Source organism: Euleptes europaea, chromosome 1 (genome assembly GCF_029931775.1).
Source record: "Euleptes europaea isolate rEulEur1 chromosome 1, rEulEur1.hap1, whole genome shotgun sequence".
In the NCBI taxonomy this organism is placed as follows: domain Eukaryota; kingdom Metazoa; phylum Chordata; class Lepidosauria; order Squamata; family Sphaerodactylidae; genus Euleptes; species Euleptes europaea.
This window is the reverse complement of record NC_079312.1, coordinates 132,842,055-132,867,863: the sequence shown is the minus strand read 5'-3', so window position 1 is coordinate 132,867,863 and position 25,809 is coordinate 132,842,055. Positions and strand designations below refer to the sequence as shown.

Here is a 25,809-nt window from a genome sequence, read left to right as displayed (position 1 = left end):
CTTCTGATTTGCTACAACCTGAATACATGAGTTGTGAGGCAAAGCTACAACAGCAGCAGGGAGAAGGACTGACCTCTTTCAAGAATGGAAGTGTGCATGAGAGACTAGGGGTGTGCACCAATTTTGGTGGTATTTTTCAGATTTGGTGAAGTTTGGGTCAGGGGATCCAATCTTATGGGCTCCCAAAAGGGGTGCCCTCATCTATCCAATGGAGTTTTCAATTGTTTCCAATGGAAGATGGGGCATCCCCTTTGCAGCCCCATAAAATTGGACCCCCTGACCCAAATTTCACTAAACTTGGTGGATCTTCTAAGGAGAGCCACCTGCAGCTATGCTGCAAATGTGGTACTTCTACCTTGAAAAACAGCCCCCCCCCAAATTCCCCATAGACTTTAACGGGCCAATGTCATTCCCAAGCATCCGGGGGGGGGGGAATTCCCACCATTGACTTCAATAGAGGAGGCTGGGTAATTGTTTTGCTCCAATTGTATTCAATGGGAGATCTTTGCAGGGCTCGGGGGGGCTGTTTTTCAAGGTAGAGGCACCAAATCTGCAGCACAGCTGCTGATGACTCACCTCAGAAGAACCCCCAAGTTTGGTGAAGCTTGGGTCAGGGGGTCCAATTCTATGGGCACCCAGTTGGCAAAAGGAGCAAGGCCTGGGTGGCAGCAAACCCCTCCCCTTTTGATCTGAGGCTATGGGGTGATCAAGGACAGCCCCCCCCCCCAATGAGGAGAGAAGAAACTTGCAGACCTCTTCATTTAGCCTTTAGTGCAACTGGACTGCAGCAACTGTTGGGAAAGCAAGAAGCCTTGTATGTACAAAGGAGCATTGCCAAAAAAACCTGCCCAAGCACAATAATTTGAAACCAGTAATATTTATTTTTAAAAAATATGAAAGAAGGCAGTATCCACAAAGAGGAGACACAGGAATCTCCTACACTTGGACAGAAATTCAGCCATAGAACTATTTACCATCTGCTCACAGCCACTTAGTAAGAAGCAGTCCAATAGTCCATAAGCCTACAATGTCCAACAGTACACAAACAGTTTTATTTACGCAGCCGGTTGATTTCTGAGCGTACACGTGATGTATACTTCTCAAACTCCTTTACTTTCAGCATAGTGAGCTTTTTCTAAGAAAAAACAGACAAAGAAATCCTGTTAGAAAGATTAGGCGCTTTCAGTTATAGTGCTTTCAGTTGTATAAAGTGGAAGGTTTTACTGTGGAAAGGGTGGGCGTGACAATTCACTCAAAGCAGGAAAGAAATGGCAAGCAATATGACATCAGGCAAGATACAAAGGGAAAAAATTGGCCTGGTTACAACTCAATGTCCAAAACATCCTGCAGACGGATCTATGATCATGAGACCATGTATTACACGGCTCGGGGCCAGGGTTATTTGAAGGATCATCTTCTCCCAGGTAGTCCAGCTCGGGAACTAAGATCACAGGCCAGGGAGAGGCTCACCTGATGGTCTCATAAAAAAAGCTTGTTTGGAAGGTGCACAACAGAGAGTCTTTTCAGTGGCAGCCCCAGAGTTATGGAACAAGCTCCTAGGGAGGTGCACCTGGCCCCCTCTTTCTTGATGTTTAGGAGGCAGCTGAAAAGAGCTTTATTTATGATGGTGTTCAATTAGTTTTTCTTCCTATCAGCAGCTTCAATTTTTAAAAAACCAATGGTTTTATGAATTTAAGTATTTGATTATTTACATAGTAAGCCATCCTGAGACCCCCGTGGCGCAGAGTGGTCAGCTGCAGTACTGCAGTCCAACCTCTGCTCATGACCTGAGTTCGATCTCAACAGAAGTTGGTTTTAGGTAGCCGGCTCAAGGTTGACTCAGCCTTCCATCTTTCCAAGGTCAGTAAAATGAGTACTCCGCTTGCTGGGGGTAAAGGGAAGATGACTGGGAAAGGCACTGGCAAACCACCCCGCAAACAAAGTCTGCCAAGAAAACGTTGGGATGTGATGTCACCCCATGGGTCAGGAATGACCCGGTGCTTGCACAGGGGACCTTTACCTTTTTAAGCCAACCTGAGTTCCTGTAAGATAGAAAGACGGCTAATAGATGTTTTAAATAAAAAAAATAATTTTAGTTACAAAGGCTCAGGGGGATAAGATGATTGCCTGCAAGCCATACGTACAATCTGGTTCTTTCTTCTCTCTTTCTGCAGCTTTATGAACTCATGCATTGTCAAGTCAGCCACGTCCTTCCGGAGAGCAAGAAACACACAGCTGGGGGAATGTTTTCGGTGCTCTTCCCTAGAGGTCAGGAGGATAAAGCAGTATCAGAGCAACGGACCTCAAAAGGTAAAGCAGCCCTGCCTAGAACTGACCTCCTGTACAGTTCCATTATTCTACCATTCTAATATCTTTATAAAAGCGCCTTCCTGAACATTTTTGTTTTGCACATTCTGCAAAAGTATGGGAGCCTCCCAAAGGATATCCACACAGCAGGATGACTTAAAGAGGACAGAGAGGGGGTGGTAAAATGCACAGTAACTCTGACACACTGTGCTATAGAGTTGATTGGAAGGCCTATGAGGCGAGTGTGACAGCAGCTAATAAATCTTATTTCTCCACCACTGTGGCAGTCTTTACATTCTCAGGATCTGATAAGTTGTGACGCCTTCGCCAAGTTGTTTTGCTGATCAGCTTTCTCAAATACATTCAGATTTGGATACCAGCTGAAACATAGCTCAGACAGGAGAAGTGTCCAGTGCACCATCTGGTCCATTTATGATTATTTTTACTGGTTATCATGAGGGATGTTGACAGGATCCGGAGATCTGTGAAAGCCACCACTTGTACTTGGGAGCCATGTTCATTCAGGCTGCAGAAACCTTGTACTGATCACATCGATCAGCCCCTTATGTACATCATAAATCAATCACTGACGCAGGGCACCTTTCTTCAATAATTCAAAGAGGCTGGATGGGAAGTCTAAGGTCTTGGATGGCATTGTATCTCCCACATTTTGATAGGGTTTTGCTGACCCTTGTAGTTAAGAGTCAAGAGGCCATACTGGACCCAATGTTATTGCTAGAGAAGCAAGTTACTTCAGTGGCAAAAAAATGCTTTCTACCATCTTCATTGAGCCAGGAAGATGGCTCCTTTCCTTGTCCAGGCTGACCTGGCCATGTGGATTCATGCCACAGTAACTTCAAGATGAGACTACTGTAATGCCCTCAAAGACAACCTAAAAACTCCAACTAGTACAGAATGCTGCATTTCAGTTATCAGGAAACTAGGCAGAGGTATGTGTATTATTCCCATTCTGCAATCGCTCCATTGTTTACCAATTAGTTCCCAGGTTCAATTTAAGGTATTGGCTATCACCAACAAAGCCTTTATGGCCTAGGACACCCATATGTAAAGGACTGCATCTCCCAATATGCCCAACTGCAACAGCTGTACTCATCTGAGCAAAGCCTTCTAAAGGGGCCACCCAACAAATGGATAAGATCACTCAAGCATTCTCTGTTGTGGTTTCCATTCTATGGTTTAGCCTGACTGGGGTTGGGAGGGTTCCCACACCTATATCATTCTGCAGAATGTGTAAAAACAAAATTGTTCAGGAGGGCATTTTTACAAAATGAAAAGGACTGTAGCATAATGGAATTGTTCAGGAGGATTTTACAAAGGGCCAAGGGCTGTAGTTGATGGTACTGTTTCTTGTACGCATTTATTGTTTTCATTGCATTCTAAATTCTGTAATCCAGTTTTTGCATTTCTTGTATCGCTTCTCGGCCTTTTGGCTAAGATCAAGTGTAGTCTCATGTCTTACACTGTTTATATGGCATTGCTTTCTAACATAGTAAGCTAACTTAATTTCCCTCTTTATTATATGCTGTACACTGTTTGATGCCTTGTTAAATTTTGTAATCTGCCTTGAGTCCCAGTGCGAAAGGCAGACTATAAAATAAAGAATAGAGAGAAAGGCAGACAGACAGACACAGGCAGAGACTGCAACAGTCCCCAACAACTATATGGAATGGCACACAAAAAACCAGACCATAAAGAGATGAGGAAACAAGGAATAGATCTCCTATACCTGATCTTTAGGATAAATCAGATCATCTTAGCAATATTAGAAGTTTTCTGGCTGTACTTCATCCTAAACACCAAGCTCTGGTTGAGCAAATAAGGATCTGATGGTAAGATACTCACATAGGGTCATCATCGGGCTCCCATCCCTCTAATTCTTTAAAGCAGAAAAAGCACAGCGCCACATCGGGAGCATTGTCACCAGGACAGTGAATGAATCCAGCTTGTGCCATCTGGATTGGGAAATGAATACATGAACACATGAAGCAGCTTTTCACTGAATCAGACCACTGGTCCCATCAAGATCAGTCTGGTCTGCTCAGACTGACAATGGCTGGCTCGCCAGCATCTCAGGTAAAGGTCTTCCACATCACCTACCATCTGATCCTTTTAGATGCATTTGCATTTATTTATTTATCACTTTTCTTGTTGGGATTTGAAGCAGGTTAGAACACCATTCTCCCCCGCTCCATTTTCTGACAACAACCCTGTGAGGTAGGCCAGGTTGAGAGTTTGTGATGGGCCCCAAGGTCAGCCAGTAAGCTTCCATGGCAGACGCTGGGATTCAAACCCAGGTCACCCAGGGTCCTAGTCCATCACTCTATTGACTATGCCACACTGGTTCTTAATGGCAATGCCAGGGACTGAATCTGGGATTTTCTGCATGCCAGGCAGATACTCTGCCACTGAGCCAAGGCAGTCCTCCCTAAAGAGAATTATTCAACAAGAATGTGCCATATATCCTAATTACTTAGCTGTAAGCACAGGAGAGATTGTTTGACTGCAAGTCTCCAAGGCCCAGAGTATTTTATGCACTGAGGCAAAATCTCTCATACACCCCTCAAATACCCATTTGTTCAATACTAGTACTGCTTGGCTTTTGTCTTCTGTGGCATTATAGCAAGAAAGCAATACACTTTCAGGGATTCAGCAGAGTAATCAAAACATATAGTTTTGAAATGACCAGAAAGACCTATATGAGAATTGATACAAAATATTTAAGGCAATATTTTAGCTAAACCGTTCAATAATTAAAAGGCTTGAATGGACCGCCCAATGTATTGGCTAGAAACATAATAAATTCCAAGATTGGGGGAGGGGGAGTTGTTCTCACCTTGTAAGAACCAGGTTGCTATTCTGTAAAAATACTTCAGACCATTTAATCTACAAAGCAATAATGCAATAATGAAAGGCTTGCACACTAAACTCAGAAGAGAAATTGTTTGAGTTAACAGCAATAAACATGCCTTGCATGGTGTAGTGGTTAAAAGTGGTGGTTTGGAGTGGTGGACTCTGATTTGGAGAACCAGGTTTGATTTCCCAGGTCTCATGAGGAAATCCTGTAAGCTCTCAGTATGTAAAACGTATGTTTATTCCCTCATTATTTTTCAATTTAAGATTTTTCTGCAAACCTGGGGGTTCCCCCAAACTTATAGAAAGATCTTCCTCCTCTGCTTGTGGCCCAAATCTGTAGATTTAACAATCTGAATCTAGTTATGTCCAGAACTGCGCGTATAAAGTGTTGTCAAGTTGCAACTGACTTATGACGACTCTGTAGAGTTTTCAAGGCAAGAAACATTCACGGGTGGTTTGCCATTGCCTGCCTTCGCGTCATTCCCTTGGTATTCCTTGGAGGTCTCCCATCCAAATACTTGCCAGGGTCAAGGCTGATTGTGTGTGACTGTCCCAAGATCATCCAGCAAGTTTCCATAGCAGATGGGGATTTGAACCTGGGTTTCCCAGATCCTAGTCCGACACCTTAACCACTACACCACACTGGCTCTCATGTCCAGAATTAGACAGTTATTTTTCATAACTTACACCAAGTCATAACTTATACCATTGGTCCACCTAGCACAGTACTAGTTTCTCAGATTCCCAGCAGTTGAAAAGGGAGACCTGGGCTCAAACCCCTACTCAGCCAAAAAGCTCACCTTGGACTTTCTGTCTCTTTGCCTAGATTACCTCAAAAGGGTGTTGGGAGGATAAGATAAATGGGGACGAGATATGTCACTCTGGGCAGACAACTACTCAATATATTTTGAGCAGGAGAAGTCATGGGCTGAACCTGATCCCTTGTGCAGACAAAGCACTGTGCCACAAACATTTTCCCAACTGAGGTACATTGTAGCCCTGAACGAGAATGTAATGGCATAAAATAAGGCTGCAACTCTATATACACTTGTGGAAAAGCACGACTGAAACCAGCAGGACTTACGTGAGTGAGCATGCCTGAAACTGGGCTGTAATCCTGATTTTTAGGTAGGATTCAAAAGAAACACCCTCTTTGCACTTCGATTTGTTTGCTGGAGCTTCCCACTCCCGTCCCATCCCACCCCCTTCGGAAAGCCTCTTAGGGCACATAAAGTACTGCTGCTACCAAGAGGATGCGGTGCTGCCTTCCACTTCCCTCCTCTGAAAGGTACAGCAAAGGGGCGAGGCCTCAGCAGAGGCCCGAGGGAAAGGCTCGCACGGAGGGCCACAAACTGTAACAAACGCGGCTCTTACTTGCTCCGGAGTACAAAGGCAGCCATCCTTGAAAGGCCACTGTGCGAAAGTCTCGACGCGATGCTCTGCCAGGAACAGCTTCGCCCACTCCGGCAGCTGGGAAGCCATCACGAAATCCGGCAGCATTCAAACGGCAGCGGGAAATAGCAGACAAACCCGCGGAGCATCTTGGGATATGCGGCGCCTGCTAACGCCGAGGATTCTGGGAGATGTAGTCTCTGCGGCTACCTCGTTGGAGGGGCTCTGTGACGCAAAAAGAGATGTTTAAAAAAAAAACCTTCAGGGAGTCTTGTTTCATATGGCCTCACGGACCAGCGCTTACCAGAAGTGATGCAAAAAGTGTGTGGCCGAAACAGTTGATGCCAACAGTGTAGTCAAAATAATTCACAGTGGGTAGCCGTGTTAAGTCTGTCTGCAGTAGTAGAGAAGGGCCAGAGTCCAGGAGCACCTTAAAGACTAACACAAATATTTTCTGGCAGGGGATGAGCTTTTGTGAGCCACAGCTCACTTCTTCAGACAAGAGTCCAGTAGCACCTTAAAGACTGACACAAATATTTTCTGGCAGGGGATGAGCTTTCGTGAGCCACAGCTCACTTCTTCAGATACTTCTGAAGAAGTGAGCTGTGGCTCACGAAAGCTCCTACCCTACCAGAAAATATTTGTTTTAGTCTTTAAGGTGTTACTGGACTCTTGCCCTTTTCTACTAGCGTAGTCAAAAAGCAATGAAATGCTCTGACGTTTCTAAGCAGTGTTCAGTTCTGTACGAGGGGTCCTTGGTAGCAATTCAACAGGGGCGGGAGCAGGTTTAAATTAAATTGAACGGCAGGTTCCTATCGCTGGTAAATTACCATCGATAGGAATCCGCCGTTCTCAGTGAGCTCTGCCGGAATCCTATCCCGTTTCCTAATGCATTGCTATTTCAGTAGGGTTTTTTTTTTTTCATGAACTGTGACTTTTCAGATCAGCAGCAGAGCCTGCTGGAAGACTGAAATGGTGCCAAGGCTGTTTTGAATGCTACCATTTTTATATCAGATTACCGTGTACTTTAAGGAAACCAGGCAGGGTTATTAGCTCTGTTTCAATGTAGTGCTTCAAAGCCATAATACTTTACCCCTAAAAGGTTATTTTGCTCACTGAGTAAACCTGTTCTATTACTGACTTGTTGGAATAGAATTTTAGGGGTTTTTAAAACATAAAGAGGATCACACACATTCCACCTGGCCCATGTTCTGGTCCCTGTCTTTCAGAAATCACTGTCCCTTTGTCTTCTGGGCACATCTTTTTAAAATGGCTTAACTGAAGCGGTTTTGTTTTTAGGTTTTATTCCTCAGCATTTTGCTCCCTCCTCAAGTTCTCTGCAATTTAAATCTCAGCATGCGGAATTGATTCATATTGTTTAATGGACGCACCTGCACACTAAGGAGCCGTGCTGTGCATAGCTGGCCATTTCGCACATCGGAACTGCTGAGGTATATTTTGAACAGTGGATATGTAGAGTAAATAAAACACACAGCAGGCCAAACTTGCACAATGTTGGCAGGCCTTGGGCAGTGATCCTTGGGATGTTACAAAAAGATACACATTTTCATCTGTAAAATGTTACCATTAGTAGTGGTGCAAGTGCAAAAATAGAGGCAACACCCCCACACACACATACAAAGTAAATATTTAGTGTACAAGATTAATTTGCTTTATCAGTAAATAAGAGTTACTGAAAATAACAAGAGGGCTGGGGGTGGAAGTGGCAACAATGGAGGGGTTAAAGGGGGCAGGGCCAGAATGCATGTGGGGGGCGCGACTTCTTAGCCAGTGTGTCCTCATTTCATCCCTGCAGGTGGAGGTAGCAGGAGCCGGCTGTAGAATCCAGCCCCGCCCATGCGGAGCAGGAGCAACTCCTGCGTGTGGCTGGACAGCTAGGCCCGGCTGGTGCAACAGACCATCCTGTGCCACCAGGTGGGCGAGTGCGCCACCGGTTGGATGCCTGCCTGCTTGCCCGCGCTGGGGGGGGGTCATCTGGGGCAGCTGCCTGCTTGGGGCTTGGTTGGCTAATTTTTAAGTTGATAATTTTGTATGGCCCGTGAATGATGTTATAAATATCCAAATGGCCCTTGGCAGAAAAAAGGTTCCCCACCCCTGTTCTACAAGGACAGAGGAAATTAAACAACAACAACATTATACATGTGGACCAGATTCTACAGTAGCTCAGAGCGTGGTCTAGATCCCTTTTGAAGCATTCTCAGTTTTACGAAAATGAGCAGATGCACCTCACTCTAGCAGTTTTGCTACCCTCGATATACTTTGGGCAGCACTCACATACCCAGTTTACTGCCTTTGAATGATGCTGCGAAGGAACAGGGAACAGTCCCTGACCCTGCTAAACATTTTGTGAGGGCCCAGCTAGAGAGCAGGAGGCACCAGTCTCAGGTATCTCCAGATTTTTAAAAATTATTATTATTCAGCTAACAAAGTTGGGAAAAACAGAAATGCTTTGCCAGAGTAAACAGTAACAGAGTTAAATGGACTAATGATCTGCCACCATATTGTGTGTGTGTGAAGTGCCGTCAAGTCGCGGCCGACTTATGGCGACCCTTTATGGGGTTTTCAAGGCAAGAGACTAACAGAGGTGGTTTGCCAGTGCCTCTGCACAGAATCCCTGGTATTCCTTGGTGGTCTCCCATCCAAATACTAACCAGGGCTGACCCTGCTTAGCTTCTGAGATCTGACGAGATCAGGCTAGCCTGGGCCATCAGTGTGATATGGACCCAGGGTTTCAGCTAAGTGTTCAGCTAGTACCACAAGTGAAAGACACACATCCTTCAGTTGACAGTTGGTATAATAAGGAAAAGTAGTGATTTATGCTTCAATTTGCAAGATCTGAGCAAGGCTGTCAAAGATAGGACATTTTGGAGGACTTTCATTCATAGGGTCGCCATGAGTCGGAAGTGACTTGACGGCACTTAACACTCACTCACACACACACACACACACACACACAGTGATTTATGCAACAATTATGTGCTCAGCTTCATTTCCAGACTAGCTCCTGGGAAGAAGTGATTTATAACATGAATGCAGCTGGAATTTATGCCCTAATTTTATTTTAATGTTCTCAATAAGCTGGAAGGAAGGAGTTTTTTCACAGGACCAGGGGGAGGAATCCAAAGTCTTCTAACAGACTATCTCCATGTGTGACTCAAGCAGTTCACGTGTAAGGAACTAGGTTCTCTTCAAGAATACCTTGGAGAAAATCAAGCAGGAAATGTATGCTTCAGATTAGAACAGATATTTCCCTTCCCCACCCACCCCTCAAAAAAACAACTCCAGACTGGCTACAACTGTAGTTGAAAAAGGAGAGCATGAGAGGAAGGCCAATCTCAGTTTGAAATGTGAAGGCACCACAGTAAGACATTGGGGGGGAAAGTCAAGCATGTGTGACTGATGCAGGTATGCTCACAGATGGAGCAGAAAACTTTGGGCTGAGAGCTTCGTTGCTTTCCAACCAATCACTCTTCTGAAACCATATGCAAGATAACCTGAAACATCAAGAAAGCACGCTTCAGAGATATGTCTTTGTTGAACAGACTGTACAAGCATTTAGAAAGTGCAAAGAAATGAATTACTTTGAAATGCAGAGAAATATGCAAGAGTCAAATAATTATACCAGAGTTGGGTCTGTCTGTCTGACTCTCATACCACACCACATAAGCTACTTCTCTATGGGGCAATCCCCTGCCACTGGGGGAGTGCGTATGAATATTCCAGCCACAGGGCCAGTTGTGGGGGGTCTTTCCTACTTGATTGGTAGGGATGGCAACACATGGATGAACTAGATCTTGGGATCATCACCACCACATAGACCATCAATGTGTGAGAATAATCTAGCAACATGGAATCACATCACTCAGGAAAGCAGCTCATATGGTGCAGGGTTTTTGTGTGAAGGGGGCCTCACTGTCCCTTCCATTTCCGATGACACTTGGTTGTCACTGTTTACACTGATAGCAAGGCTTGTAAGTTCAATAATTTTGTACAAGCATCTTCAGAAGCCTTGCTTGCTACTTGCTACCTGGACCAGTTCTCAATGCCACACAAATTAATCACTGATTCTTGAGAGACATGGTGGTGCGCTTTGCCTGAAGCAGCAGCCATCATGTTACTTCTATACCTGTGTGAGGAGATAGTCCTCCTGGGAGAGTTTCTCAACCACGTCAAAGTGATCTGTGTCTGCAATATCCAGAAAAGAAGCACTCCAGCCAGTTGTGCGTAGAACCTGTGAGGAAGCAGAAGGCATTTAACAAAACTATCCTGAATCTATTAGTTGCACGTGTCTAGAAATACATTTGTTTTATGACTAGGCAACTGGGATTTGGAGGCATGGTGGAGGTTCACCCATATACACACACCTCAAAGTACTCCCGGGACTGTCTGTGGAATTCAGGAGAGTCATGCTGTGCCACAGCAATTAGTACATGGCAACCCTTCCTGCCCTTCAACTTAGGGGCACATTGCAAAGGACTGTTCGACTGGACCACTTCCCTAGGGAAAGACAAATAGGTAAGACTGTGCAGAGATCAGAATAAGACTCTGCCTCCCTCTCTCACTCACCCCCTCTCCCGCGTCTCCACCCACTGTCGGTTTCCCCTCGCGTCCACCTGGGGGATGGCAGGGTGGAGGAGTGCAGAGCGATGGCGGCTCCTACCAGCTCCTTCGCACCATGCGCTACGTTTTCTGGAAAGCGGGATCAAAAAACATGAGAATAATCAGGGACTAAACAAGGAGCACTGAGCCATGTGTTAATGGCCAGAGTCAGATGGAGTGGGCAAAGGTTCTGTTAAAGCAAGGAGATACCAGTTTTTGCTCAGAACACCTTTTTTTACAAGCATTTATCTTCACAGGTGCAAGAAAGAAAGCAGAGTGTTTGGGCATGAAAGAACCTAGTGTGTATGTCTGTATGTGGTCAAGCAAAAAGATTGTATGTCCTGATGAAAAATGTGAACAGAGAAAATGTGAGAACAGTTGGCAACATGTGCATGACAACAGATTCTGTGGGACAGTGAAGAGTCATGCAGTGTGGGGACTGTATATATTTGGAGACAAAAGCCTCTTATTTATCTTGGAGCAACTAAGGGGAATAAAATGGAACAGAACTCAAACTTGAGCATGAGCATGGCTATGTGCATCTTCAGCCCACAATCCACATCTGTGTTCAGTTTGTGTGAAGTGAGGCCCTAAGCCAGTGGTATTCAGCAGACAGGAAGCCGAACAACCTTCCATGGATTGAATATGGGAGCTGAAAGGCCACAATGCCTGGGCCACAAAGACATGGGTGATCCACCCATTCATTTGTTATGGGCTATCAACAGTAGGCTTTGAAGCAAGAATAGGAGGAACAGTGTCTCAAGGAGCCCCATTTTGCTAGCCTCTATAAGTCGTGCACTCCTGTTCTAAGATACAACTCTCACCAGTTTATGTGCAGTACATCATTGACATAGGTGTTCATTAGAGGCTCCAGGTCATACACACCACTCACCAGAAAGGCTCCTGAAAAGGAAGAAGAGTTGGTTTTTATATACTGACTTTCTCTACCACTTAAGGGAGAATCAAACCGGCTTACAATCACCTTCCCCCACCCCACAACAGACACTAGGTGAGGCTGAGAGAGCTATAAGAGAGCTGTGACTAGCCCAAGGTCACCCAGCTGTTCAAGTGTAGGTGTGGGGAAATCAACCCGGTTCTCCAGATTAGCATCTACTGCTAATGTGGAGAAGTGGGGAATCCAACCCGGTTCTCCAGATTAGAGTCCACCGCTCCAAACCACCGCTCTTAACCACTACACTATGCTGGGACAAACCCACAAAGCCTTAGTAAGGAAAAGTCATGCTGGAACAACTTTGACCATTAAGGACACTTGATGTAATATTCCATAGAGCCACAAAGGGAAGCTGTGGAATATCAGAATTCAAAATCCCAAACTTACTTAAATGATATTGCTTAAACAGCCAAAAGGCCACAAGCAGCATCACACTAATATAACCCCCAAAATTAACCCTTTTTACATTTAATTACTGCCCACAAAAAGTTAGCCACTAATAATGTGATTCTTTTATTGGTACCAAATAACAACAATTGAATTAAACATTGCGGGGAGAGATAAAATATATAAAGTAGGAGTTGCCCTAAATATTTTCACCTCAGATCATCCCATCAACAACGGTACAGCAAAATATGTTCCAGGGTCTCTGTATGGCCATCCCCACATACGCAGCTTCTGTCTGAATAGGGAATGCCTGCAAAGCATCCTTTGGTAACCCTAGACAGGAATGCATTCAGCCTAGCCAACTTAAACGCTCTTCTATATTGATATACCGTTAAATGAAAGACATTTCATAAGACATAAATGAAAAGAATGGATTTAGAAGGGATTAAACCATAAGTAGCCACAGAGCAAACTTGCCATGCCCTCTCCTGCGTACTACTAAAATCAAAAGATGTCACCCTAGATTTAATTTCATTCAACTCAAATGCCTCATTAGGGTTCAAAATCCCAAACAGTTACCTTTGATGTTTGGCACAACATCAAACTCTGTCCAGTCTGTGGAAAGCACCATGGCTGCCAAGTGAGCTCCCGCTGAATGTCCAAGCAAATAAATACCACTAAGAGCAAATGAGATGGAGTTGCAATGAGCCAGTGAGGCTAGAACTGCACTGCCAGAACTCAAGTGGTAGCAGAGGTGTCTAGCAGCCCCTTGATGGACTTAGGGAGGATATGAGTGCTCCCCAGGACACCCCTCTCCAGATTGCTTCATGCAGACGCATAGCACCGCACGAGCATATAAGCAGCTCCTACCTGATCCCTGTATATTGTTGAACTGCAAAAGCCACACTATGCCGCACCTGCCTGACCATCTCTTCCAGCTTGCCTGAGCAAAAAGCACAGAATCCAAGTTTGTCACCAAGTAGAACAGGGAGTGGGAGAAACTTCTTCCACTGCCATCACTTACCTTTGGGAGCCACATCATAGTCTACTGCAGCCAAGGCAATGCCATGGGATGCTAGAGGGCATGCAGCAAAGCCTGAAACTTCTTTGCTTGAAGTGGGAAGCCAAAAAGGAAAAGATGGTCACAGGGTACCCTTTCATCATTACCATTATCCCAGCCCTATGAACAGGGAGAACAGGAATCCCATGTGGAGGCGGTGGGGGGGAGGGAGTTCTGTTGGCTGAGGAAGTCTCCCAGTTGAGTCCCATGGGCAAAGGTTGAGGGCCACTGTTCTCTTTTGCATAAGGAACGTACAGCACAACTCACCTCAGCAATTGCCAGTAGCCACCATGAATGTAGAGGACCAGGGGAAAGGCTGAAAAGAGATATAGTGGGTAACCAGGCAGCAAAACCCACCCCCTAAAGCTAATGCAGTGCCCACTCACTGTTCCTTCTCTTTCTTCAGGATGGCTCTCATTCACAACTAGAGATGTGAAAGTCCAGAAGAAAAATGAATAAATAAGGGTGTTTGTCACTCCCCGCCTTTCCTCTGAGGATTTCTTTTCCATTTTTCCAATGGAAAACCATTTTGGGGAGCACTGAAAAAAATTCTATGACATTTATTTTTGAAAATAGTGAATTGCTTTTTAAGACAAGGCACTCATTATGTATAGTCTGAAAAAGTCTCAGGAGGTTTTTTCATTTTTTTCCAATGGAAAAATAGGGAAATTATGAAAAGCACGGGGGAAAGTTCCTATGGTTTTTTTTTCTCCTTCTGGAATGAATGAAATGGTTTTTAAGACGAGGTGTTACTCAGAATGTATAGCATTCATTTTTTCTGATGGAAAATTTGGAGAATTTGGGGAAGTTGTGAAAAAGTTATTTTTTTAATAAGTGAAAAGTGGTAAGATAACGGGATATAGCAATTGGCAGGTTTCTCTTGTTTGAATATTTGGTCTACTTGCAATTTTGCTCATGGAAAACTAACAAAGCATTTGTAAATTCCATAAATATTCCAATTAATACAATTTATATGCTAGCTAAGTTATAAATAATGCATTTTATGGTGTTACAGCAACCAAACAGGTTTAGGTTTGACAGCAAAGTATGGCATATATTTCCATTTCCCCTCTAATTTCTGTTTTTCATGGGGGGGGGGAATCCCCCCCCCATGGCTTTAAACTTTCTGGAAATCTGTAGTTACAATCAGCCTTATCACCATTTCACTTCTCCCCATCCCCTTCATTCCACTGCATCCCTGGTGTTCTTACTTTGAGAGGGCTCTTTAGGAAGATATACATCAAGTTTCTCTCCCTCTCCAGGCCCATAAGGGACATTCAGCAGAGTCTGGGTGGCAGCCTGGGAATTGCGGGTAGCTGCAGAATGAAGAAAAGAACCGAGAGATGGAGCCATCACCATAACTGGTCAGCTCTCCCACATTTCTGAGATGAAACAGTCTATACAGTTAGAACTGTACATTGTTCTACCGACTGTGGGGGAAAACAAAGTAGGCCTTGCCATGGCTATATAATCCCAGCAGGAAAAAGGCTATTCATTGATCTCAAGGTCCAGTGAGCCCTACTGCTCTCTCTACAAGGAGTCTCTCTCTCTCTCTCACACACACACACACACACACACACCAAGCATGGGTAGACTTCATTAAAAAAAAATAAAAGTCTCCATATACCACTAAATATTTTATATTTACAGTGCAAGAGAGCATCCACAGAACCTTTTTAACTAGGGTTGCCAGGTCCCTCTGTCACCGGTGGGAGGTTTTTGGGTGGAGCCTGAGGAGGGTGGGGTTTGGGGAGGGGAGGGACTTCAATGCGATAGTGAAAATGGCCACTTCGGCAATTGGACTCTATGGCTTTGGTCCCTCCCCAAACCAAAATCTCCCGCTGGTGGCGAAGAGGGACCTTGCAACCCTACTAGTATCCATTTTAACTAGTAGCCATGAATACCCCTCTCCTCCATGAACATGTCCACTCCCCTCTTAAAGCCTTCTAAGTTGGCAGCCATCACCACATCCTGGGGCAGGGAGTTCCACAATTTAAATGTCAAAGACCACCAGTATTCTTTCTCAGGCCCTGACCTGGATGGCCCAGGCTAGCCTGATCTCGTCAGAAGCTAAGCAGGGTCAGCCCTGGTTAGTATTTAGATGGGAGACCACCGAGGAATACCAGGGTTGCTGTGCAGAGGAAGGCACTGGCAAACCACCTCTGTTAGTCTCTTGCCATGAAAACCCCAAAAGGGGTCACCATAAGTTGGCTGCGACTTGAAGGCACATTACACACACACACACATTCTTTCTCAGAAACCCCCCCCCCCCATTCACTAGATACTCTACTAGAAACAGGATTTTTCTACCTTCTCCCACTTGGCACATTGCTAAGGTGCAAACTACACATGACTTCTTAGTGAGTTGGGCTTCCCCCTCACTTTCCCCACAACCATATGTCAGAGGGTTGCCAACCTCCAGGTGGTAGCTGGAGATCTCCTGCTATCACAACTGATTTCCAGACGACAGAGGTCAGTTTACCTGGAGAAAATGGCAGCTTTGGAAGGTGGACTCGATTGTATTATACCCCATTTAAGTCTCTCCCTTCCCCAAACCCCACCCTTCTCTGGCTCTACGCCCCCAAATATCCAGGTATTACCCAACCTGGCCCTGGCAACCCAATGCCAGGATGGGTGATCTTACTTCCCCAAGCACTGCAGGCCCCAGCTTGGATCAGGACCACAGCATCAGGGGAGGAGAGGCCTCTGCCTCCCCCGTGCTGTTTTCTAGAGCCGAAATGGCCCAGGGGAGTGTTATTGGTCCCACAGCAGGGCTTATGCAGCACTCCCTAGCTCCGTCTTGGTTCATTAAAATTGCATGGGGGAGGCACCCCTCCCCAGTGCCACAGTTCCCATCTGAATCTGGCCAGCCTGTGGTGCTTGGGAAAATATGTTCCCTGTAGCTGCGGTGTGGAGGCCAGGAAAGAGAGTTGGATCAGGTAAACCCCAATCTGACTTGCTAAAAAATGTCCCATTTAGTTTGAGCCCACCCCAGTCCCTTTACCATCAGTGGTTGCCTGTATATGAGCCTCAATCACATCCTTGACCGGCCGTGGAGACCACTTGCTAGGGGAGTACTGAGTTTCCAGCTCCTGCAGAGAGAGAGAACACAGCTAATATGGCCACACCAGCACCACCCCCCTTTTTGCCCAGAAATAACAAAACTGGGACAGGGCAGAAAAACACTAGCACGTTTAGAAGGGGCACTAATCCCTAACCAGAATAGACAAAGAGTTGTATATTAATAGGGAACAGAGAAGTAAGGATTATATTTCAACAACGCTTGTAAATTACTGGCCATACAGTAGGATTACACGCAAGGCAGACGGGAGTTAGTTGTACATCTTTTGCCTTGTATTTCTTAGCCTGAAAGTTGACATGTGTCTGAGAGAACATACAAGCGCAACATTTGTAGCAAATATGTGTGTTTAAAATGATGAATTCAACAGTCTCTCTTCTGTGCCCCCTCTTCCCGCAACAGGCCTGACTAAAGGCAGCAGGAAGTTAAAAGGGGAAATAGCTCAGCAAGAGGAAAAAGTAACTTCCAGGGTGATCTTATGCAGAATTACAGATTGCACTTTTACTGAGGGCCAGACTAGTTGTGAGGGTGTCCCCATGTGCACCATGGGGATGCTGCCACCATTCTAAAGTAATGTAAAAATGCTGCTAGGGCCCAATCCTGATGTGGAGCTGAGGAACACCTGTTTCACAGGGCTACTGCTGTTGTTGTGAAGATAATACAGAGGGGAGAACAATGTAAGCTGCTCTGTATTCCCATTGGAGAGGAAAGCAAGGTATAAATATGGAAATAAATAAAAGCTGTGTTTCAGGGAATTACCAGTTTTTCATTGACAAATGCATGACAAACCTCTGAGGAACCTGAAGGCTCCCTGGAACACAGATTGAAGACTACTGTTATAGAGCTTATTCTTAATATTAGGTAGGGTTGCTGTGACGGATAAGGGGTTAATCTGCAGCAAGAGCTGACAGACCAAGGGCGAAAACGCACGGTCACTTTATCTCCTTTAATCCCTGTTTTAGCCAGGATTGAATGCACATTAAGTGAAACACATGCATTCAATCCTGGCTGAATCCTGGCTGAAACAGGGATTAAAGGAGAATAAAGCGACCATGCGTTTTCGCCCCAAGAGTGGGCAGAGCCAGAGAGCTGACACCCTGAGCTCTGAGAGACAGAAAGTATTCCAAGCTTGGGACCCAGCCTGGATAGAGGGCTGTGAAAGTATTTGAAGCTTGGGATCCAGCCTGGATAGAAGGCTGTGAAAGCATCTGAAGCTTGGGACCCAGCCTGAGAGGAGACTGTGATAGATTGGAAGCTTGGTAGCGAGACTGAGCGGACGCCAGACTGTACTCTGTGAACCTGAGGGGTTCTGTTAAAGCCGAAGCTATTGACACACACAACCTGTGGTAGTGACAGGAGTGAGAATTGGGTTAGAGACAGGGCCCATCCTCAGGTCACAAAGGGGAATTAGTCTCTGAGGTAGAGCTATTCCGGTAGCAGGGAGGTGTGGAGATTACAGCCACTGAGGTGGGGTAGTCAGAGAGAGCTAGGCTGGGGACAGAGACGAAGAGTCTGAATCTGAATAACAGTTCTGAGGGATAGAACTAAGCTTGAAACTAAGAACAAAAGGAACTTGAGTGAAGAAAACATCTAAGCTATTCCTCTGAAGTAATCTTGTGTATATAAGTCTGACTCTGAGTTTTCCCTCCAAATTCTGCCTTTTCCTTGAAAACCAATCTCTGTGAGTTCTGTTCAATAAACTTCCCTGTTTTGTCTGTTTAAGTTAAAAAGCCTCATGTCATATTTCTCTCTGAGGTAAATACTGGTGTGGGACTGGAGGAGAAGGAAAATAATCTCCTCACAAATATACTCAGGCCAACGCTTTTCCCTCAGCATATATGGCCGGGCTGAGTGAGTGGGATATTGAAGTGGTTGAAAGGGGGGTGCTTCATAGTTGCCAACTTCCAGGTGGTAGCTGCAGATCTTCTGGGATTTCAACTGATCTCCAGGCAACAGAGATCAGTTCCCCTGGAGAAAATGGCTGCTCTAGAAGGTAGATTCTATGGCCTCCACCCCCCAAAATCTCCAGGAATTTCCCAACCTGGAGTTGGCAACCCTAATAATAGGAAATGAGGAATGTTTCTGTTTCAAACAAATGGCTGGGTTGTTGTAAGACTCCAGCACCTCGTTGCGTTTCTCTCATAAGGAACTTTACTCCAGACATAATCGAGAGTTTAAAAGTTTTATTTAAGAAAGCCAGAGAGTTCAGTGGGTCCGTTGAGACATAAGGCTAGAATGCAGACATGGGGAAACACCAGTACATTTAAAGGGTACATACCATAGGATTGATTAGTTTTCAGGACACAATACAAAAGGGCCGAGTTGAGGCAGAGTTGCCTTGATGGTTTAGGTATAAGGAAACAATACAGAAGGTAATAGCCGGTAACTATTCACAGGAAAAACCGTACATGAAACTAATGTGTGAAATAGCTAGGTGATTGCCAGGGCTCCCAGGCATTGTTCCGCGGGATCTGGTAACACAGTAATGATTAGCCGGGCAGGTCTCCATTGAGGTGTAGATGCCGGGGGGGATGGGCAGAGGCCGAAAGCCAGGAAGCCTTAGCTGACATTTCACCTCCCCAAAGACCTGCGGGGCCTCAGTAGTGCCAGTGGGACCCGCGGAGGACGGGCACGCCTAGTCCCACGTATCCTCAGACGGGACCAAGGCCCCCTCCAAGGAAGACCTGGGAACCGGGGAGTCTAAAGGGCGGGGCCTCTGCTACACTTGTGGCCAATGGGGCCACTTCAAACAAGAATGCCCACTCATGGAGTGTGATGTGGGATGGGAGGAAGCCATGCAAGCCAGCATGGGGCGAGAAGCCCGGCCTTTGCCTTTATTGGCCACTGTCACGCTCCGGGGAAAGACTGTGCAAGCTCTGGTGGATAGCGGATCGTCAATTTCGATGGTCCAAGAACATCTCGTACCAAGGAATTTGCCAATCGTCCAAGTGGCTACCATTTCTTGCTTCCATCAACACCACGTACAATACCTGGTGGTGACCGTGGGCCTGAAATGGAGGGCTCGGTATTACCAGTGTGAAGTCGCCCTAGTTAAAATGTTACCCTACCCCGTCTTGATCAGGAGAGATGCCCCTTTCTTCCCTGACCAGCTACAAGCCCTCGGGGCCCAAAACAGGGAGGTGTCGAGAGAAGAAGCAGACTGTGGAGATGAGACAGAAGAGGAGAATCCAGGACCCTCGCGAGGAGGAACAACAGATGAAGATGCTGCGGGAATATCTGGGAGGGCCCAGGAGTGGATGGGGGACCCAGCTTTCCAACATGCCCAGAATCAGGATGCGACGTTGCAGGCGCTGCGGAACATGGTGGCTGTGAGTGAGGGGCGCGTACAAGACGGGCGGAGGGCTGAGCGGTGGCCACATATAGCATTACAGGGCGGTAACTGGTACCGGGTGGTACAAGAGGCCGGGAGGGAACAGAGACAGTTGTTGGTACCGCAGGAATATCAGGGGGAGATCCTACGAATGAGTCATGACCACTCCTGGGCAGGTCACCAGGGGGTAAAGAACACTCTTTCTCGGTTGTTGGCTTGGTTCTTTTGGCCGGCCATCTCCTGAGATGTGAAGACCTTCTGTCGATCTTGTCCCCAGTGTCAGCAGTGGTCCCGGCAGGCCCCTGTCCGGGCCCCCCTTCACCCATTACCAGTTAGTCAAACTCCGTTTGAACATATAGGCATGGATTTCGTGGGACCCCTCGCCTGCACTGCTCACGGTTTCAGATTCTTGCTGGTCATTGTCGATTATGTTACCAGGTTCCCTGAAGCCATTCCCTTGAGAACAATGCAGGCCCCGGGAGTCTGCCAGGCCTTGATCACCTTGTTTGCAAGGGTGGGGTTGCCCAAAGAGATCCTGACCGACCATGGGGCGTCCTTTACCGGGACCATTACACAGCAGTTGTGCAGGGCATTAGGGATAAAGCAGATATTTACATCAGTAGCCCATCCCCAGACCGATGGACTGGTAGAGAGGTTCAATAAAACTCTCAAGGGTATGCTGAGAAAGTTGGCAGGGGACCGGCCCCAACAATGGGATCTATATCTCGACCCCGTTCTTTTTGCTGTTCAGGAGACCCCCCCAGGCTTCTACCGGGTTTTCCCCCTTTGAACTCTTATATGGTCATATCCCTAGGGGGATTTTGGGGGTGGCAGAGAGTCAGTTGGCCGGACAGGGGCCGCCGGACGAGGGACATGAGGCACCAGAATACATGTGACAGTTGCAGGAAAGGCTCCGAGTCGCTAGAGAGACAGCCTCGTGCAACCTCATGGAAGTACAGCAAGTCCAGAAGAGCTACTACGACCGGACAGCCAAGCCCCGCAGTCTGCAGCTAGGTAGCCAAGTCTTGGTCCAGAGCCGAGTCTTCGGGCTGGGGGGTGGAACACCCTGGCAAGGGCCCTTCGAAGTGACAAAAGTGATAGGGCCATGCACCTATGAAGTCCAATGCGGTACAAGCCGACGACAGAGAAAACAGGTGCACCTTAACAACCTCAAGGAATGGGTTCCCTGTACAGACAACGCCCACCTGTGTGGAGTGGGGGAAGAACCGTTGGAATTGCCGGAAGGTGAAATCCCCTGGGGGCTCGACGAAGGCCCAGGAACGTTGCCACACATCGAAGAGGGACTTGCCTTGGGCCAAAGAGCACAAGCGACAGAGCTGCTCAGCCACCACCGACCGGTCTTTTCAATGACGCCAGGATATACCACGGCCGTCGAACACGAGATCCATACCCCGGCAGGCGTGGTCGTCAGGGCACCCTGGAGGCTGATCCCGCGGAAGCGGTGGCAGGCGGTGGAGTCGGAAGTCAGAAAGATGTTGGAAATGGGGGTCATCGAACCTTCTAAGAGTGCGTGGCGGAGCCCCATAGTACTCGTGCCCAAGCCAGATGGTAGTATCCGCTTCTGCATTGACTATCGAGAGGTAAATAAGGTCGCCCAGTTTGACGCTTACCCCATGCCCCGGGCCAACCTATTAATAGATCAGTTAGGCTCAGCCCAATACGTGTCGGCCTTAGACCTCACAAAGGGATACTGGCAGATTCCAATGTGGTTAGAAGATCAGGACAAAACAGCTTTCGCCATGCCCTCAGGGTTATACCAGTTCAAGGTAATGCCGTTTGGACTCCATGGTGCTGCAGCCACGTTTCAAAGGTTGGTAGACCACGTACTAGCCCAGTGTCATCAATTTGCTGTCGCCTACATCGATGATATCGTCATCTTCAGCCCATCATGGGAAGCCCACTTGCAACATTTAACTGCAGTCCTCAAGGCCTTAACCGCTGCAGGACTAAAGGTCAATCCATCCAAGAGCCGGGTCAGGTTCCGGGAACTCCGGTATCTCGGGTATATCGTCGGTCAGGGACTGTTGAGGCCCATCCCTGAAAAAGTAGCCTCCCTCGAAACGGTACCGCCACCGCAGACAAAGCGGCAGCTTCGGCGGTTGTTGGGCATAGTGGGATATTACAGCCGGTTCATACCGCACTATGCTAGCCGGGCAGCGCCCCTCACGGACGGGTTGTGGAAAACACTACCGCATCGGTTGCCCTGGACACCCCAACAAGTCACGGCGTTTCAAGATTTGCAATCAGCCCTCTCTCACAACCCAGTGCTTCGGAATACAGACTTCGACCGGCCATTTCACGTCCACACAGACGCTTCCGGGACCGGCTTAGGCGCAGCATTGATGCAAGTGTACAACGAGCAAGAACACCCAGTCTTATTCCTGAGTCGGAAGTTGCAGGCGGCGGAGCTGGGTTATGCTACGGTAGAGAAAGAAGCCCTGGCCATCCGGTGGGCTGTAGGGGTCCTGCAGTATTACCTCACGGATAACCCCTTCATCCTGGTTATGGACCATGCACCACTACAGTGGCTCAGCTGGATGAAGGATCACAACGCCTGCATTCTCCGCTGGTATGTGTCACTCTTGCCGTTCCAATTCACCATTCAACACCGTCCGGGCGCCCAGAACATACTGGCGGATTACCTGTCACGAGTCTACGAAACGGAGGATGAGAGCCGCATAGCCGGCACCGCAAGGGGGGGTGTCCTGCGACCGGCCCTTCCCCGGGCATCGCATACTCGTCCCCGCTCCCACCACTCACCTGGCACCTGAGAGAACCAGGAGGCGGCCACATCGACCTGCAAGCAGGGAAGGGAGACAGGGTCCGGCCGGGAAGGAGGCCAAACGGTGGGGTGGCCAGGAAGGGGGCAGCGGTGGAGGAACCCCGCGGCCTTAGGCTCCAAGGGCCAGGTCGGTGCACCGCTTCCTCAGGGAACCCTCCTCTCCCCTCTGCAGGCCGGCGACCGGACGAGGGATCAAGCAGAGGTCCTGGGGAGACGCGCTGCCCAGGGCCAGCCAGAACCCCGGAACATGGCGGACCGCCGCTGGATCGGGCACCAGGAACCGTGCCCGCCAGCCAGCTGAGCGGTGGCAGGGCGAGAGCCGGGCGGGGACGGGGTCGCAGAGAGGACCTCGCCGCCAGAGGGGCCCCGAAAGTGAAAGGGATCCCAGGGCCTTATGGGCTTGGAGGGTGGAGCCAGTGGGCGGAGTGTTCATAAAGGGTTGTGGTGTGGACGCCGAGGGGGATAGCTGGGATGGGCTAGTTGTGAGTAGCCCACAACCCTGGCGGACTCAGGCGGGGAAGAGAGCTCGGATTCCCTGGCTGAGTGGTCTGAGGCCGAGGAAACTCCTCAACCCCGAATAGCCGCCCCAGACCCCAACTTTGGCAAAGTGCCACCTAGCCCGGGGCACGACATTTGCTTTCTTCACATTACATTTACTCTTGATACCCTCTGGCTTCAGTGACATGTCACAAAAACAAAGCTTTCCTCCCTCAACTCTTTCTGCCCCTCCCTTGTATAGGAAAATACTTTGCCTAATCTTTTCCACCTACCCCCACCTACCCAGCACCACCCCCTTGACTGATTTTATTGCAAAATTTCACCAGGATTTAGTCTAGTCCATTTTCAACAGCAGGATTGAGTCCAGTTTTAGAATATGGGGAAAGTGCCTTTGAAAATGTAGCACTTTCCTTGGTGACACAGTACTGCAATCACATCTTTTAAAAAGGCAGAAAAACAACACAGAAAGCACTGGACTGCCACAGGTTGCCAGTAACGTTGTCTGGCCTGTTTGCTATAATTGAGGGAACAAGTCATGGCAATTCTACCTTAAATGGCTACTTTTTAAAAATACACTGTTTTCTTTTTTTAAAAGCCCCAACATTTGTTCGTGCCTGTAATTGTAAAACACAAGCAATGACAGTTCCCCCCCCCAACAAATTCCGTTACCTCCTTTGTCATTTCCTGCCACTTCCCCATGTCACCGATTCAGATGTGGCCTATTCTATATTACTTATGTCTGTGGGAGGCGTATATTGCAGAGCCACTAGACTAGAATTACTAGATCCACGTGACTGAATTCAACCTTTGGGAGCAAACTATTCAAGGAATCTTGGTCTTTAAACTTTATGTAGTTCATGAGTTAGGTCAGCAATCCCAAGGCCTTAGAGTAAAAATGCTGATAAGAGAAACAGGCTAAACATGCTCCCACAAGGGGAAACAGATCACAATCAGTCACACTTATGCTCTGTGTTTGCTTTAGAACAGACAGCCCAGCTAAGTAAACTGCCTTTCTCCTGATGCAAGCTAAAACCCATACACAAATTCTGGATAAACTTCTTTGTAGTAATGTAACTGTCTAAAAAACTAGGAGAAGAATAAAACCTTTCTGCTTCAGCTGCCCAGAGGGAGTGGGGGAGACCCGTTCTTATCCAACCCATGGCAATTTCTGTTTCCCAGAATGCTTTTGCTTTGTAACTTGGGAAATTCCTGGATATTTTGAGGTTGTGCCTTGGGAAGGTAGAGTTCAAGAAGGGAGGGAGGTTATCAGGGATGTGATACCACAGGCTGTGCCTTCCAAAATTCCATGGGAACAGTTCTCTGTAGTCTGGATATCAATTGTAATTCCAGGAGATCTCCCAGGCCCCACCTGGAGGCAGGCAACCTATTTTGCAATCTTCATGCAGAATAGTTCAGTTCAAAGGTATTCTGTTAGCATTTACAGATAGAAAGTCTACGTATGTGTAGAAGAGCATACACCTCTAAGGTACGTGGCAGAAATAAGCTATTTTTATACTTTTAAAAGCAACTGTCTTATTGCTACTGGATTTGCCCTAATACACCCTAATTTATTTTTTTACTTTTTATGTGTTTTTGTTTCACTTCATCTTGATCTTGTAGTATATAATTTGTGCAATATTTTAATTGCTCATTGGAAACTACCTTGGAAGTTTGTTTCTTATTAACAGTGCAGTGTACATCTGTTAAATAAAGCTATTCCCATTGTGATGTTCCCTTTTGCTTGCAAATCAGGAGGTTCCTGCATTTAGGTCCACACAGCAGAGGCATGTGTGTTCAAAACAACATCAAAACAGAGATTGGTGCAACTGGATTCAGGACAAGGCAGCTCCTGCAGTTCTAACTAATAAAGAAAACTAAGGAGCAGGGACTCTACCCCATGAGAATAAACCAACACACTCACATATCAGAGTAGGGAACAGATTGTCCCTTTTGTAATGTGTCCAATAAACACACCACACCCACTGGGGATGAAAGGGTCTGATAACGGCATAGTTTTCTGAAATCAGAGTCTGTACTTTGGTAGAAAGCTCCACCTTCCTATGTCCCCTACATCTCTCCAGCTTTGGTGTTTCCATTTTTAATTTTCAGCCATCCCACTACTTTTACCTTCTCCCCCCATCATCCAGCTTTGATTGATTTCTGTCATTCTAGATCTCCAAGCTGCCTTATACTGAATCAAGGGCAGTACTGTCTACTCAGACTGTCAGTGGTTTTCCAGCATCTTAGCTATATGTTTTTACATCATCTAATACCCAAACTTTTTTTTTAACTGGAGATGCTGGGGGTTGAACCTGGATGTTAGGCATGCCAAGCAGATGTTCTATCATTCAGCAACAGCCCCTCCACTCTTGATTTCGCACTATTGCAGATGTACGTTTTTCACTCTGCATAGATTTCAGGATCATCATGTTTTGAAATATGCAAACAAAACAGTCAAAATTAATTACAGAGATATTAACTTGTTAGAGCATAAGAAATGCAGCCA

General features: G+C 46.8%; 2 protein-coding genes and 1 non-coding gene across 3 annotated transcripts; 1 reads left to right on the top strand and 2 right to left on the bottom strand.

Annotated features, from left to right (window-relative positions):
* Positions 1–1,051: 1,051 nt before the first annotated feature.
* Positions 1,052–6,663, bottom strand: BIRC5 (baculoviral IAP repeat containing 5). The gene is made up of 4 exons (XM_056862275.1): positions 6,556–6,663; positions 4,171–4,280; positions 2,145–2,262; positions 1,052–1,135 (listed from the first exon to the last, which is right to left on the bottom strand). The coding sequence occupies exons 1-4, from the start codon at positions 6,661–6,663 to the stop codon at positions 1,052–1,054; spliced, it is 420 nt and encodes a 139-aa protein (XP_056718253.1).
* Positions 3,739–3,921, top strand: LOC130493624 (U2 spliceosomal RNA). The gene has a single exon (XR_008933994.1). It is a non-coding gene; the product is annotated as a U2 spliceosomal RNA (small nuclear RNA).
* A 3,395-nt stretch (positions 6,664–10,058) lies between the features above and the next one.
* On the bottom strand, positions 10,059–24,022 carry AFMID (arylformamidase). The gene is made up of 11 exons (XM_056866885.1): positions 23,973–24,022; positions 16,597–16,684; positions 14,804–14,908; positions 13,860–13,908; positions 13,557–13,642; positions 13,403–13,475; positions 13,112–13,209; positions 12,018–12,096; positions 10,959–11,091; positions 10,721–10,825; positions 10,059–10,088 (listed from the first exon to the last, which is right to left on the bottom strand). The coding sequence occupies exons 1-11, from the start codon at positions 24,000–24,002 to the stop codon at positions 10,059–10,061; spliced, it is 876 nt and encodes a 291-aa protein (XP_056722863.1). The 5' UTR covers positions 24,003–24,022.
* Positions 24,023–25,809: the final 1,787 nt, after the last annotated feature.